The sequence below is a fragment of the Neofelis nebulosa genome, chromosome 10 (assembly GCF_028018385.1).
Source record: "Neofelis nebulosa isolate mNeoNeb1 chromosome 10, mNeoNeb1.pri, whole genome shotgun sequence".
NCBI lineage: Eukaryota > Metazoa > Chordata > Mammalia > Carnivora > Felidae > Neofelis > Neofelis nebulosa.
Genome location: NC_080791.1, coordinates 20,459,409 through 20,473,294, shown reverse-complemented (window position 1 = coordinate 20,473,294; position 13,886 = coordinate 20,459,409). Strand labels below are relative to the sequence as shown.

Below are 13,886 nucleotides of genomic sequence, written 5' to 3'. Positions count from 1 at the left end.
CACTCAGAAGAACGGGACCTTGTAAAAGCAGACAGGTGCTAATAAGCTATCCCAGGAAGCCCCTTCCTTGAAAGAGATTTCCAGTCCATTGGGAGGCCAGAAACCACCGGAACAAGGCAGGGCGCGGTTCAACTGAATAGAACTTCCAGCTTCTTCTAACTTTGCCCCCATCCTCAGCATGAGAAATGTTGCTACTAAAACTGAAAAGGAACTTCACTCTGTCTCTCTCTCTCTCTCTCTCAAAAATAAACATTACCCCCCAAAAAAAATTTTTTAAGGGGGAGGGCACCTGGGTGGCTCAGTCAGTTAAGCATCCGACGTCGGCTCAGGTCATGATCTTGTGGTTCGTAGGTTTGAGCCCCACCTCGGGCTCTGTGCCGACAGCTCGGAGCCTGGAGCCTGCTTCAGATTCTGTGTCTCCTCCTCTCTCTGCCCCTCTCCAATTTGCACTCTGTCTGTCTCTCTCTCTCTCTCAAAAATAAATAAACATTACCAAACAACAACAACAACAACAAAAAACTGAAAGGAACTTGTGCCGGATCCATCCATCCATCCATCCATCCATCCATCCATCCATCCATCCATCATCCACTCATCCACCCATCCATCAATCCAGTAGCTGAGGAGACCACACTCCATGCCAGGTAATGCTCTAGGCATTAGGGATACAGGCTCTACCTCTAAGGAACTCACAACGGGGTGGGAGAGACAGACATGTAATGAACTAACACCATGCGATAAGAGCTCCTTGGCCTCAATCAAAACAGCTCCCTTCACTACCTGCCAAAGAGTCAGCCAGTCCTGACTCAGCCCCTTCCCTGAGTATAACCTGGGAGCAAACCAGTCCTCTCTGAGATTCAGCATTAATTATGCAACAAGGCGTGTGGATGCCACCTAGTCCCCACAAAGATGTGACAGGAGGATGACAAAGAGTGTCTCAAGGATACACTGGGAACTAGTGAGAGGAAGCAGCTTCTCTGACATAGAGGGACTCCAATCTAAATTAGGTGAGGGATTCAGAAACGAGATCCTGGGGTCCTTGTTAATTCAGACTCATCAGCCTTCCCTCTCATTGAGGCTATGCCACATCAGGCACCAGAGGCTGCTGCCATGCTGTCAGAAGAAAATTCTGGGCCAAGCAGTCTCGTAGACTAAGGGGTACGTAGGGTGTAGGTGAATGACAGTTAAGTAACAGCACTCAGTGCACCCTTCTCTCCTATCACTCCTGCCTAAGCTCATGGTTAAAACCAAGTGCGGCGAATCCTTTCCAGACTTCTATGGATTCAAATCCAGTTCTGATTTCCTTTTCTGCTGGAGATCAAACAGAAACAGGCTGAAGAACAACCATTATGTTAAAATTACAGAAAATGTTAGAACAAAGAAGACTGTAAGAGGTCAGCCAGTATGTCTGGCTGCAGGCAAACAGAAACACCCAAATCACCCAAGAGGCTTCACCCTACTTTAGCATATATCTGAGGTACAAAATGCCAAGGCTCCCCTTTGTGATCCTTCTCACTGCCCTCTGCGAGCATCAGGAAGTTCCTTACGATTAAAACAAAAGTCTAGTAAAATGCATTTAATACCACTTTCTCTTATTCCAGCTTTCCGGAACTCGAGGTCAGTTCGTTAGCTAGAACCCTTTCTCAGTGCCCATACTCCTTTCTTTGGGTTGGAATGATTGCAATTCCTCAAACCTATTTTCAGAAGTGAAAAATCATTTCTCCTACCATCTCTCCAAATCTCTGTTTAGATTATACCTCAAGTGACAGAAAAGTCATTAACTGATCGTGCAGTTCATTTCACCTTTGGACAACTCTTTTTATTTTAAGCTCAAACTGTTTCCTGTGGCTCCCTACCAAAGGTCCCATTTCTCCTCTCCCGACAGACGTAGAATAATCTAATTCCTTTCGCACGTGCAATCTGCACACGGCTCGCATGCTCGCTCAGTCTTTTCTCCTCCAGACCTGCCAGTCCCTCCAGCGTCCCTTGTACAGCATGGCTATGGACCCCACAGCTCCTGGCTGGGCTCATTCCAGTTCACCCCAATCCCCCTTACACTCTGCAGCCCAGGCATTGTAATCCCACAGAGAAGTGCTCTCTGATCAGCTCAGAAGAGAGCAGAGCCACCACCCCATGGGCTCTGGAAATCAGAATGCAAACATGTATTTTTGGATTCCTGTTCTGAATCAGGAGACTCTGGAATTAGTCACTGTTCTCTTACGAAGTTTCTGGCTACAGCCCATAGGCTAAGGAGAGTGCCTCCATGTATGCCATACATATGCATATCCCTACAGGAAACACCCCACCCCCATTTTCCCCCTAACCTGACAAACCTGAGTTTGGTGAGATGATGAAGAATCCATCCAGTTCTTGCCCCAACTCAGGCTATATCCCAACTCTGAATGTGTTTATATGAATTATCTCCAGGCCAGATGCAAAACCACAGCCCTTAGAGATTCTCTCATCTGAGGAGGTCAGATCCTTAGAAAATGTTTTCTCTCCCCCTAGTCCACACACATTTGTTCCTCGGACCCTCACAGCCTGACTCACAGATAAGCTGAAGTTTCCCCTAACTGGCCGAAGCAATACTGCGAGGTCCTGAGGTCGTTAGGAAACCTGAATCCAGCCCTGTCGTGTCCATAAGCAAGAACAGAAGGGTGCGTGTGTGCAAACGCATGTAGAGTGAAGGCTGTCTGCTCCCTTCACACCTTTCTAAGGCGGTCTCAGGACTCTCCCATCAGGACTGTCTAATTCGGGGTCAGCAAACTATGACCCACAGGTCAAATGCAGCCCACCATCCATTTCTGTATGACCCGCGAGACGGTTTTTACATTTTTAAATGATTAGGGGAGAAAAGAAGAGTACCTTGTAACATGTGAAAATTATATGAAATGGAAATTTCAGAGTCCACAAATAAAGTTTTATTGGGAACTCAGCCACCTGTGTTCGTCCATAGGTCGTCTGTGCCTGTGGCTGCTTCTGCTGTACAAAGCAGAGTTGAGTCGTTTCAACAGAGAACAGCACGGGCCCACAAAGCCTAAAGTATTTACCATCTGACCCTTTACAGAAACAGTTGGCCAGCCTTTGGTCTAACAATATATGCCCCCTGGAAAGGTGGTTTCCGGGAGCCTGCTTCTCTTCTGACACATTCCATCAACCCCCGGGGCCCCAACCCGCCCACCCGTGTATGAGGACTTCACAAGTTGAGGGAAGGGGTTCCAGGCTTGCTCCCACCTGCAGAGGAAAAATGTAGGGCCAGGAAAGAGAGGAAGCTTTTTGTAGGTAGTATATAAAAGTTCCTCTCCTTCATTCTCTCCCCATGGGGTACTACTTTCCACGGCCTTGATGGTGACACTCTTCTGTCATGGGCAGCTCCCCAAAACATCCCTTTCTGCATCCCTTCTTTCAAGGCCCGCTTTTTCCACTCTGGTCCTAAACTTCTTAACCCGTGGTGTGCCACTGAAGGATGTCTGGGCAGAGAGGTGGGGCAGTAAGCAGAAGAGCAAGCGGGTGGGTCTACAGGAACACAGTTGGCTTAGCAAGGTGAAGAGGCAAAGTTCCCTGTCTCCAGCCCTGGCTGAGAGCTTGGCTGAGTCCCCAGGAAGACAGGGAGCTTCAAGCCCTCCTCCCCACTCCTCTACTTGCCTAAATCAAGCAAATAACTAACAATGCAAGGAGGTGCGGGGGAGTAAGGACCAGCCACTGGGTATCTATTTTCTGAAAACACATGGCAAATCTCTGAGCCAAATGCCTGCTAAGCCAAAGAATAAACAAATCCCTTTATTTCTCTGAGACAGGAGCTATCAACTTCCCCTCCGGTCCTTTCCTTCCGCTAGCCAGATCCATCGATCCCATGGTCCTCTCCCCGTGGGAGAAGCAGCATCTGTCAGCATCTAGGAGGGGGGCCTGCCTCCTCCCCCTTGCTAACCACTGCTCTGGTCACCTCACCCCCACCAGGGGCACCCCAGAGCTCAGTTGGTGGCTGGAGAGCACATGGCCTGTCCACACCTCCCCCAGAGGCTCCGGCCAGCTCTCCATGACGCATCGCTAATTCAACCCTCTGCCCTCCTTTCTCCAAGCTATAGGACCCTGAATAAGTCTTGCTGGGCCAAGGGGACCCCATCCGCCCAACTCAAGCCCTCCTTTCACCCCACCAGGGCCCACCGCTCAGTGCTCCAAAGGTCTGCTCAAGCTGTGCTACTATGAAGCAGGAGAGGAAGGGTGGGGGGGGGGGGAGTAGGGAAAAGCTAGGGGGTGAAAAGAATGTGGCATCTCTGCAGGATGATGTCACGCTGGCTGCTTCCAGATCCCCCAACACAGAACAGAAGCAAACAACATGGACTCCGGATTTACTGTCTTGAAAGGTTTGTGTTCTCAGCAGCTCTGAGCAGCCTGCGCCAGCTGGAAAAAGCACACGGCCAGACAGACAGGTCCTCCTCTTTACAGCCCCCGGGGGCCCCAACCCGACCCCCGGATGGGGAGGGGCGGGGGCGAGGGGGCGGGGGGGGGGGGGGGCAGAGCTACCCCTCCAAAACAAATGCCCAGAGGAAAACAAAGATAGACTGACACATACACACACACAAGCGTCAGTTAGCACTAACCTGGAAGCCATTAGGAACGGTAGTGGAGTGCAGTGCAGAGGAACTCATTCATTCATGCATTGGGCAGTGGGGGGCGGGGGCGGGGAGCGGGGGCCCTGAGGACGTCGGAGGGCACTCACCTCCATGCCCACCCCGCAGCCCTGTTTCTAACCGGGGAGGGAGTGGGGGCGGGGTGCTCATAAGCTCGGGGAGCTGCCTTTCTCTGCTGTCTCGCACGGCTCTGGAGTTGTAAGCATGACCCTCCCCCTTTATTTTCTCCCCCTCCCTCCCGCCGCGGCTGTTACTTGGTGTGGTCGGTGTGGTCGCGCGGCTACAGAAGTCCCTCTCTCCCTCGCCCTTGCTCCCTTTCTCTCCCCGACTCCCTCACAGACAGCTGTTCTCCGGCCCCAGCACGCACGCGCACAGGCGCACGCGCGCGCACACACACACGCACACACACACACGCACACACTCAGACACGCACCCCTCTCGCGCGCCGACACACGCGCGCACACGCACAAGCGCGCGCGCACACACCCTGCCGCCTGCCGCTTTACATAATGCAACTCTTTGGTGCGGTCAGCTTGCCAGCTCTCAATTATTTATGCCAGTTTGGAGGACAGAGCCGCCGGGCGCCCCGCGAGCATGATTTCCCCTCCATCCCCAAACCGGACCAAACGCCAGATGATGCTCCCAGGAGATCCTGTGCCCTTTGCCGCCACCAATTATTTCCCAGGTGTTGCCTATTAGGTCAACCTGTATCAAGGAGGTGACGCTGAATCAAAACACAGGCGCCTGGCTCAAAATAGAGCCTTGCCTCTTTCAAAGGATGACAGCTGCTCTCATGGCCCCAGCCTTGGGAATACAGGAGAGGAGGAAGGCAGCGCTGGAGACCAGACTCTATGCAAGAAAATGGCTGAGGGCCTCTTCAGGGTAGCCTCTCCCAGACTCCCAAGACAGCCGGGCTGATCCTCACAGACAAGGAAAATAACACTCAAGTAAAGCACTTGCAGTCATGACAAAGGAGGCTCATCTGAGTTTTTGAACTCCTAAGCTGCGCCTCTTAAAAAGGTTTTTTCTGTCCTCTCCATTCACTGAAACGCAGTGATTTCAGTGGTACTGCAAAAGCCCCCAGACAAGTGTTCTTTCAGTAGAGAGGCAGGCAGTCTAGTCAACAAGGGTAGTAATGAATATTTTGAAAGTCATCTACGGCCTGCAAGGCACTTTCCCTCACATTAATTTACTTTCTACAACAATCATCTATATAGGCCTCATGATGACCACACCAAACGTAAGGATGCTGAGCCCCGGAAAGGTGGATGGTCCCGCGGCAAGAAAGGCTGAGCTGGGAAATCATCACCAGACTAGAAATCCCATGACAATGAACTGCCTAACACCCCAGGCATGACCTTGAGCCTCTGGAACATCACCATCACCTTTTGACAGAGTAGCAAGGGAAGCCCAAACATGAGCCCAAACAAACAAATAACAAAAAGAATGATGGCGGTTAGCTCAGTGTTTCTCAAACCTTAATCCCCCAAGGATCTTGTTAAACCACAGATTCTAACGTCTACGGGAGGGCCCAAGAGTTGGCCTTTCTAACTAACAGATGCTCAGGTGATGCCCATGTTGCCATTCCACAGGCCACACCTGGGGTAGCAAAGGGCTGGTTTATGCATTCTTGCTCTCTGGATATTCCTAAAGGACAGAGTTTTGTCTGTCTGCTGCAGCTACACAGGATAACCTGCTGAAGGTGAATAATAATTATAATCTATTGATGTCCCCCGTGTCCTGCTCACCAGACTCATGCTGGGAGCTAATACTTCTTGGGCATCTGTTGGCAAAAAGTGTCACTCTGGGACTGTCAAGCCTTATCTATAAGGCTCAGCCTGAGAGGCCTTTCCAGGATTGTTTCTGTCTGCAACCATCGATAGAAGAGTGCTTTCACTGTATCAAGAAGCACACAGGTTTGGGTATCTGGCCTCCACTTCGGTTACCTAGAGGAAGTTCCTTCGACTCCAAAGAAAGGTGTACAAGCAATACCCTAAGACACCAATTCTGCCCCAATTCTACCCACCAGTACCTGTCTGGCTCAAGTCCTGCCCCCTTCTCAAATACCTTCCTCACTCTGGACCTTCCAACTCCCTCCCCTCTTCTCTTACTCCTTAGAAAGAGCTTGCACTGTGCAGTTGAATCTGCATGCAAAGCTAAGCTTTGCTGCTTTCTGGCTCTCTGACCCTTGTGTAAATCCATATACCCCCACCCCCACCCCCTCATTTCAGACTCGGCCTCTTCATCTGAAGAAGCCAATAGTATCTTTCCTCTCTGATACTGTTGAAAAAATGATGGACTAAAACAAAGGCATGGAACAGGAACCAAGAAAAGCTGGTATCTCCCCCACCCCTGCCCTTATAAACTAGAAGGAACTTAATTGGAGATTCTTTTGTTCACTCCATTAGTTTTCTCTTCCTAAGAAGGTTGTAGGCTACTTTTCTCATGTCCTTCCAACATGTAGGAGTTCTGGGCACAGCACAGGTACTCGGTAAATATCTTTGTACTGACTGTCCTGTCCTCTATTAACAGACTTAACAAAGGGGTTGGTGGAGTCAACCAGCCAGAGCCTTCGTCTTGGCTCACTTGCCACGTGACTTTGGACAAATCATACTAACTTTTCAGAGGCTTTCCTACTTCCATATAAAATGCACAAATTCGTCTTTCCTCTGAAACACCTCCACATCCCCCTATCGTGTTAGTATCTTCAACAGTTTAGATTAATAGCGGTGGGTTAAAAGGGCAGGCTGAGATCGGACCAAGCAGACTTCATATACTGGCTCTCTCAATTCCTAATTTTGTCACCTTTGAAAAAAGTTAGCCTCACTAAGCTTCAGACTTCTTAATCTTTAGTCAAAAAATAACAGAAACTTAATGGACTCTGTGAGGATTAAGTGAGGTAAATACATGTAACAAGCTTTTCACTTTATCGGACACAGAGTATCAGTCCAATGAATCAAAATACCATGATTATCAATATTGGTCAAAAACAACAGCTACTTAAGAAAGAAAGAAAAAAAGAAAGAACTTCTAGTGGTGAGACAGGTATTCATAAGCCTTCAACTGAGTCTGAGTCTGGACCTAAGAAAAATCTCAGTTCCATAAGCTGCAGGTTATGCCCCCTGCCATTGTCAGAATGTTCTTTGCGACTCCCCAACTAGACCTCACTGAATAGTAGGAAAGTTACAGAGCAAGCAAATCAGAGAATCTGGGTTGTATCTACTGTGTTATAAAATGTAAACCTTTTCTCCATGATTTGAAGCTCCTCACTTGAGCTACATAAAACCAAAATTAACCTGATAATAAACAGAAATAGAGTACTTTCTGCGTGTGATGCAACTTGCTAAGTCTCTGAAGTGAACGATCTCATCTAATCCTGCCAACAATGTTATGAAACAGGTACTTCTCACCCCCATTTTTTCCGATGGGTTAATAACTTAAGAGGTGGCAGGTTTGCTAACTTTCCTATAGCATATGGTTCATAAACAGTAGAACATGGATCTGAAACCCCGACTGCCTTACCCGAGTCCCACTTTTTTTTTTTTAGTTTTTAATGTTTATTTAATTTTGAGAGAGAGAGAGAGAGAGACAGAGTGCAAGTGGGGGAGGGGCAGAGAGAGGGAGACACAGAACTGGAAGTAGGCTCCCGGCTCTGAGCTGTCAGCACAGAGCCCGACACGGGGCTTGAACTCATGAACCGTGAGATCATAACCTGAGCCGAAGCGGATGCTTAACTGACTAAGCCACCCAGGCGCCCGCACCCGAGTCCCACTCTTAACCACTGCATCGTGCATGAAAAGAAGTGCTACTATTGGGGCGCCTGGGTGGCGCAGTCGGTTAAGCGTCCGACTTCAGCCAGGTCACGATCTCACGGTCCGTGAGTTCGAGCCCCGCGTCAGGCTCTGGGCTGATGGCTCGGAGCCTGGAGCCTGTTTCCGATTCTGTGTCTCCCTCTCTCTCTGCCCCTCCCCCGTTCATGCTCTGTCTCTCTCTGTCCCAAAAATAAATAAAAAACGTTGGAAAAAAAAAAAATTAAAAAAAAAAAAAAAAAAGAAGTGCTACTGACACATCATGGCGGGGGTGGGGGCAGGCAGGGGCCTTCTTGTGCTAAGAGGGCTTACTAGATTTGCACTGCTTTCTCGTCGTCCCTGAAAGTCACAGCACAAACTCTGCAGAGGCCGCTGAGTCTAAGAGATCGAAGACCTGTGATCCGAAAGGAGCAAACCGGCTTTCTGCAGATGCAACCGACACCCCCAGACTCAACCTCCGCCTTTTACCAGCTGAGCTATTTGGCACCTAAATTCCCAAACTGCTTTTCTGTAAATGAGTTTAGGAAATGGGAGGGAAAAGTAGGTATCTTTTTCTGAATTAAACCTTTCCCTTAGAGATATGGAAAGCTGACATTAGCTTCTGTTTTTGAAGAGGCAAAGAGGCTTTCTGAGTCCTGTGCAATATCAAAAGCACTTTCCAAAGAGCACCCTGGAGGAATCGGGGGAAGAAAGAGAAGTTAAGGTGCACCTGCAAATCCAATCCGGTCCCACTCGACATAGTCCCGTTCAATCACATTCTATAGAAAGAAGGTTGGCGTGCACCTAGTATCTGGTTCACCTCAAGCACTTAGTAATTGTTGTTGACAAAAATGGGAGACAAAGGACAAGGTCCTATTCTGTCTTTGAACTCTACTCCCATCCCAATGAAAACAAAAGACTTTTTTTTTTTTTCAACGTTTTTTTTTTATTTATTTATTTTTGGGACAGAGCGAGACAGAGCATGAACGGGGGAGGGGCAGAGAGAGAGGGAGACACAGAATCGGAAACAGGCTCCAGGCTCTGAGCGGTCAGCACAGAGCCCGACGCGGGGCTTGAACTCACGGACCGCGAGATCGTGACCTGAGCTGAAGTCGGACGCTTAACCGACTGCGCCACCCAGGCGCCCCACAAAAGACTTTTTTAAGTCGTACTTTCATTTTAACTAAATCTGAATTTCTTGAATTACGGGGAATGATCGACTGAAGTGAACCCAATTACATTACTACCACCATCATTCAAAATACAGGTGCTAATCTAGGAGATCCCTGAAGTGTTTGGTAAATCAAAGAAGGAAAAGGAATAGAGATAGGACATTTACTGAGAATCTACCATGTGCTAGGCACATATCTTATTTACTTATAAAACTTCTTTTTAATCTGATGAGAAAACTAAATATAGAAAACTATCCTGGCTCAGTTGGTTGAGTGTCAGACTTCGGCTCAGGTCATGATCTCACAGTTTGTGGGTTTGAGCCCCACACTGGGCTCTGTGCTGGCAGTGCAGAGCCTCCTTGGGTTACTGTCTCTCTCTCTCTCTCTCTCTCTCTCTCTCTCTCTCTCAATCTCTCTCTCTCCCTGCCCCTCCCCTGCTCACATGCTCTCTCTCTCTCTCTCTGAAAATAAAACTTAGAAGAAAAAAAAAAGCCTATCCTTATCCAAGGTCACATAGGTACTTCTAAAACCTATGTTTTCACCACACCATGCTACCTCCATAAACAAACACCTATGAAGTAAAAGACACTTCAAAAGTTACCGCACTTGGGGCACCTGGGTGGTTCAGTCAGTTAAGCGTCCGACTTCGGCTCCGGTCACGATCTTGTGGTTCATGGGTTCGAGCCCCGCGTCAGGCTCTGTGCCGACAGCTCAGAGCCTGGAGCCTGCTTCAGATTGTATCTCCCTCTCTCTGCCCCTCTCCCGTTTGTGCTTTGTCTCTGTCTCTGTCTCTAAGAATAAATAAATCTTAAAAAAAAATTTTTTTTTTTAAGTAACCGCACTTAACCAAAAGCAGTTACAATCATGATATTGCATTTAGCCCTTGAAATGACACTGCAAGTCAAGTCCCATTGCTCCTACTCAGGCCAGTTATCCATTTATTGCCCCTCAGGTCCAAATCCACCCTTCTTTGCCCTGCCTCATGATGCTGGAGCTGTACCTGGTGAACACTCCGCTGGCCTAATAAGCCTCACTGGCGCCCCTAGTGGGCACTTGTCTGTTTACCAGCCCCAGCCTGCGGCACCTCAACAACCTTCTGTGCCGCACACTGGGCCACCCCCACACTGGGCCACCCCCACACTGTCTCCAGTGAACGTGGATCTCCACCTTTGCATGGGGATCACCCTTGTACGTGTTTTCCTTCGTTGGGTTCTCTGCCTCAATCCTAAAGGTGGTGGCTGCTCCCTACATCGGTTATTCCTACGTTCTTTAGAGCCTTCTGTTTACCTATTAATGATTCTCAACGTTGTATCATCCCTGTTCAACTCACGGCTGTGCTGTCTCCTGACAGAAGGCTCACTGATACACTGCCACAGCAATGAGCGAAAAGAAGCACCGTCCCTGCCCTCAAGTGATGCAGTAATAATGGCTAAAAGTACCTAAGAGCATTCTACGAGCCAGACGGAGATTTTGTGGATTTAGAATGTGTTCCTTCATTTCCTCTTCCCATCGACCCTACTTTACAGGGAGATAACTCAGAGTTTAAATAATTTCCTCAGGTCACAGAGACAGTGGACCGAGAAGCCAGGATAGGTCTCTCAGCACTCTTGACTCCACAGTCATCCACGCTGAAATGCTGCCTCCATCAATTGGCTGCAAAGAGCGACAAAGGGCCAAGGCAGTGCGAATGGGACGTATAAACACATCAATCTTTCACAAAGATGGAACAGAAGAAGGAAGAAGTTAAACTGTTAGCCAGAGAGGTCCACATATACCCAAAGAAATCAAAATACGACAAGGGGCCACCATGAAGGGTCTTTCAAGTTGGTCTCTGTAGTGCACAAGAGCTGGGGTACCCTGGTCGACAGATGCTCCAAAGACCCCACTAAACAACTCGTTCCAGATTTAATGCTCAAGATATTGCCCACGTGTTATGAACCACGCATGCAAGAGAACTGACAATCCGCACGCTTCCGCCCTGCCCTGAGTTCCCCCAGCTCAGACTTTAAGCCACGGAAGCTGGGTCGGGGGTGTCCGAAAGGGTATATTGATTGCCTGTGACCCAGCTGTAACCCAAGACATCGCATTAATACTGCATCTCTCACATGAGGAGCAGAGATGTCTATGTAATTAAAACCTGAAGCGAGACATGGGGGAAGGCGCTGAGGGTGCGGGCATCTCTAACATGGCTCTGCTCTCGCTCTGTGGAGAGCCTGTGCCCCCACTGAGCCAGTGCCCAGTCTTTAGCGGCTATAAAAGCCACATAGGCTCTGGGCAGTCGGATAAGAAGACCTAGACCCTAGCCCACTGGGAACAGAACTTTCAGGGCTTAGGGCTCCTTCTATATATTAGTCAAAGAAAGCCCCATTCGCCATGCCCGCCAACCCCCTTCTCCCAATTTTCTCCTAATCCTACACAAACAGAAGAATTAGCTTTTCTGAGTATCACCTTTTTCTTTTCCAAATGTTCCCAACCATCCATTCTAGATTTTCAGCCGGGATCAATTGTACATCCACCGAGTGGTCTATGCAGGTGGTTCCCAAACTCTGCCACACTTCAGAATCACCTAGAACGTTTTTACACATTCCCAGTGCACAGGCGCACCTCCTACCAATTACATCAGAATGTCTGGGGATGTTTTTAAAGATCTCCAGGTGACTGCAAATGCGGCAAAAATTTAGATACCACTGGTCTGTATGACTTCAACCTTAATTCTCTAGTAATGTAATATAGAAATTATTTCTGGGGCGCTTGGGTGGTTCAGCTGGTTAAGCATCCACCTCTTGATTTCGGCTCAGGTCATGATCTCACAGTTCGTAGGATCGAGCCCTGTATCAGGCTCCACAGAGCCTGCTTGGGATGTTCTCTCCTTCTCTCTCTGCCCCTTCCCCGCTCAACATAAATAAATAAACTTTCAAAATATACAGGGAAATTACTTCTGAAAGTATAGTCTAATAATCTGAATTCCCTAGAAATCAATTATTTTAATCTAAGACATTTTTCCTCTCTTTTAATGATTTTCCAACTAATAATCAGAACTGATACTCATTGAGAACTACATGCCAGGTCTTGTTCTAGGCACATTATGAAGGTTACATTGGGTTATATCTCAGTTAATCTTATTATTCCAATTTCACAGAAGACAAAAAAGATTATGAGCACATCTGTACGTGTATTCGGTACACCTGAGATGTCTGTCATCGAGAGCTAGAGACTTAAGCAAGTTTTAAGAAAGTCAAAATTGCCCTCTGTTCTTTTCTCTGATATTTGGGTTTTAATTCCACCCAGTTACATTTGCTCTATTCTTCTGGTTTTGAAAATCGCTCTTTTTAAAAGACAGGATGGGGGTGGCTGGGTGGCTCAACCGGTTAAGCATCCAGCTTCCGCTCAGGTCATGATCTGGCAGTCTGTGAGTTCGAGCCCTGCATTGGGCTCTGTGCTGACAGCTTAGAGCCTGGAGCCTGCTTCGTATTCTGTGTCTCCCTCTCTTTCTGCCCCTCCCCCACTCACACAGTCACTGTCTCTCTGTCTCTCAAAAATAAATGAAACATCAAAAAAAAAATTTTTAAAAAAAAGAGAGAGAGGACAAGTTTGGGTAAGTTTGGTGATATTCTTCAATGCAGTGAAAATTTCTCCTCCTAGATTTACAGAATCCGGGCAGGTGCTCAGTGGCCACAGCAAGAATCTATACAAGGTGGCCGGCATCAGACTGTTCTGTCCCCCACCCCCGCTGAGAAAGCACATGATCGGAACACCACACCTTGTGGGCAGAAAGTTCCAGGCAACTAACTGGAGTTGATTCCCGAAGAGGAAAAAAATGGAATTGGGGATAAATGAAATCATATCTGATCATGACTCTGTGGGAAGCAGGTAGGCGCAGGAATCGACGCGGGGTCCAGAAGCCACAGAGACATCGAAGAAGAAAGGGCGAAGAGGTATCAGGTGGGACTGGAGTCCGAAGGGCCAAATGGAAGGTCACCTAACAGAAAAAAGCAAGTTGTCCTCTTTCCAGGCAATTATAACTGCTCAAGCAAGAAGGTCCTGAACAAGAGACTGCGAGGAGGGTGGCCACAAGCAAGGCTGGAGCCCTTTAAAACATGGGCAAAGGGGCGCCTGGGTGGCGCAGTCGGTTAAGCGTCCGACTTCAGCCAGGTCACGATCTCGCGGTCCGCGAGTTCGAGCCCCGCGTCAGGCTCTGGGCTGATGGCTCGGAGCCTGGAGCCTGTTTCCGATTCTGTGTCTCCCTCTCTCTCTGCCCCTCCCCCGTTCATGCTCTGTCTCTCTCTGTCCCAAAA

General features: G+C 48.5%; 1 protein-coding gene across 15 annotated transcripts in view; it reads right to left on the bottom strand.

Annotated features, from left to right (window-relative positions):
* The window catches only part of GRAMD1B (GRAM domain containing 1B), a 246,433-nt gene that overhangs the window by 60,751 nt on the left and 171,796 nt on the right, over positions 1-13,886 (bottom strand). The window contains exon 1 of one of the 15 annotated variants that reach the window (XM_058687114.1): positions 4,721-4,862. The exons of 13 other annotated variants lie outside the window; for them this stretch is intronic. Coding sequence is in view for 1 of the 2 variants with exons in the window: in XM_058687112.1 (XP_058543095.1) it covers positions 4,602-4,612 (11 nt within the window). In the remaining variant the exon portion in view is untranslated. One more of the 15 variants, XM_058687112.1, reaches the window with a different exon arrangement.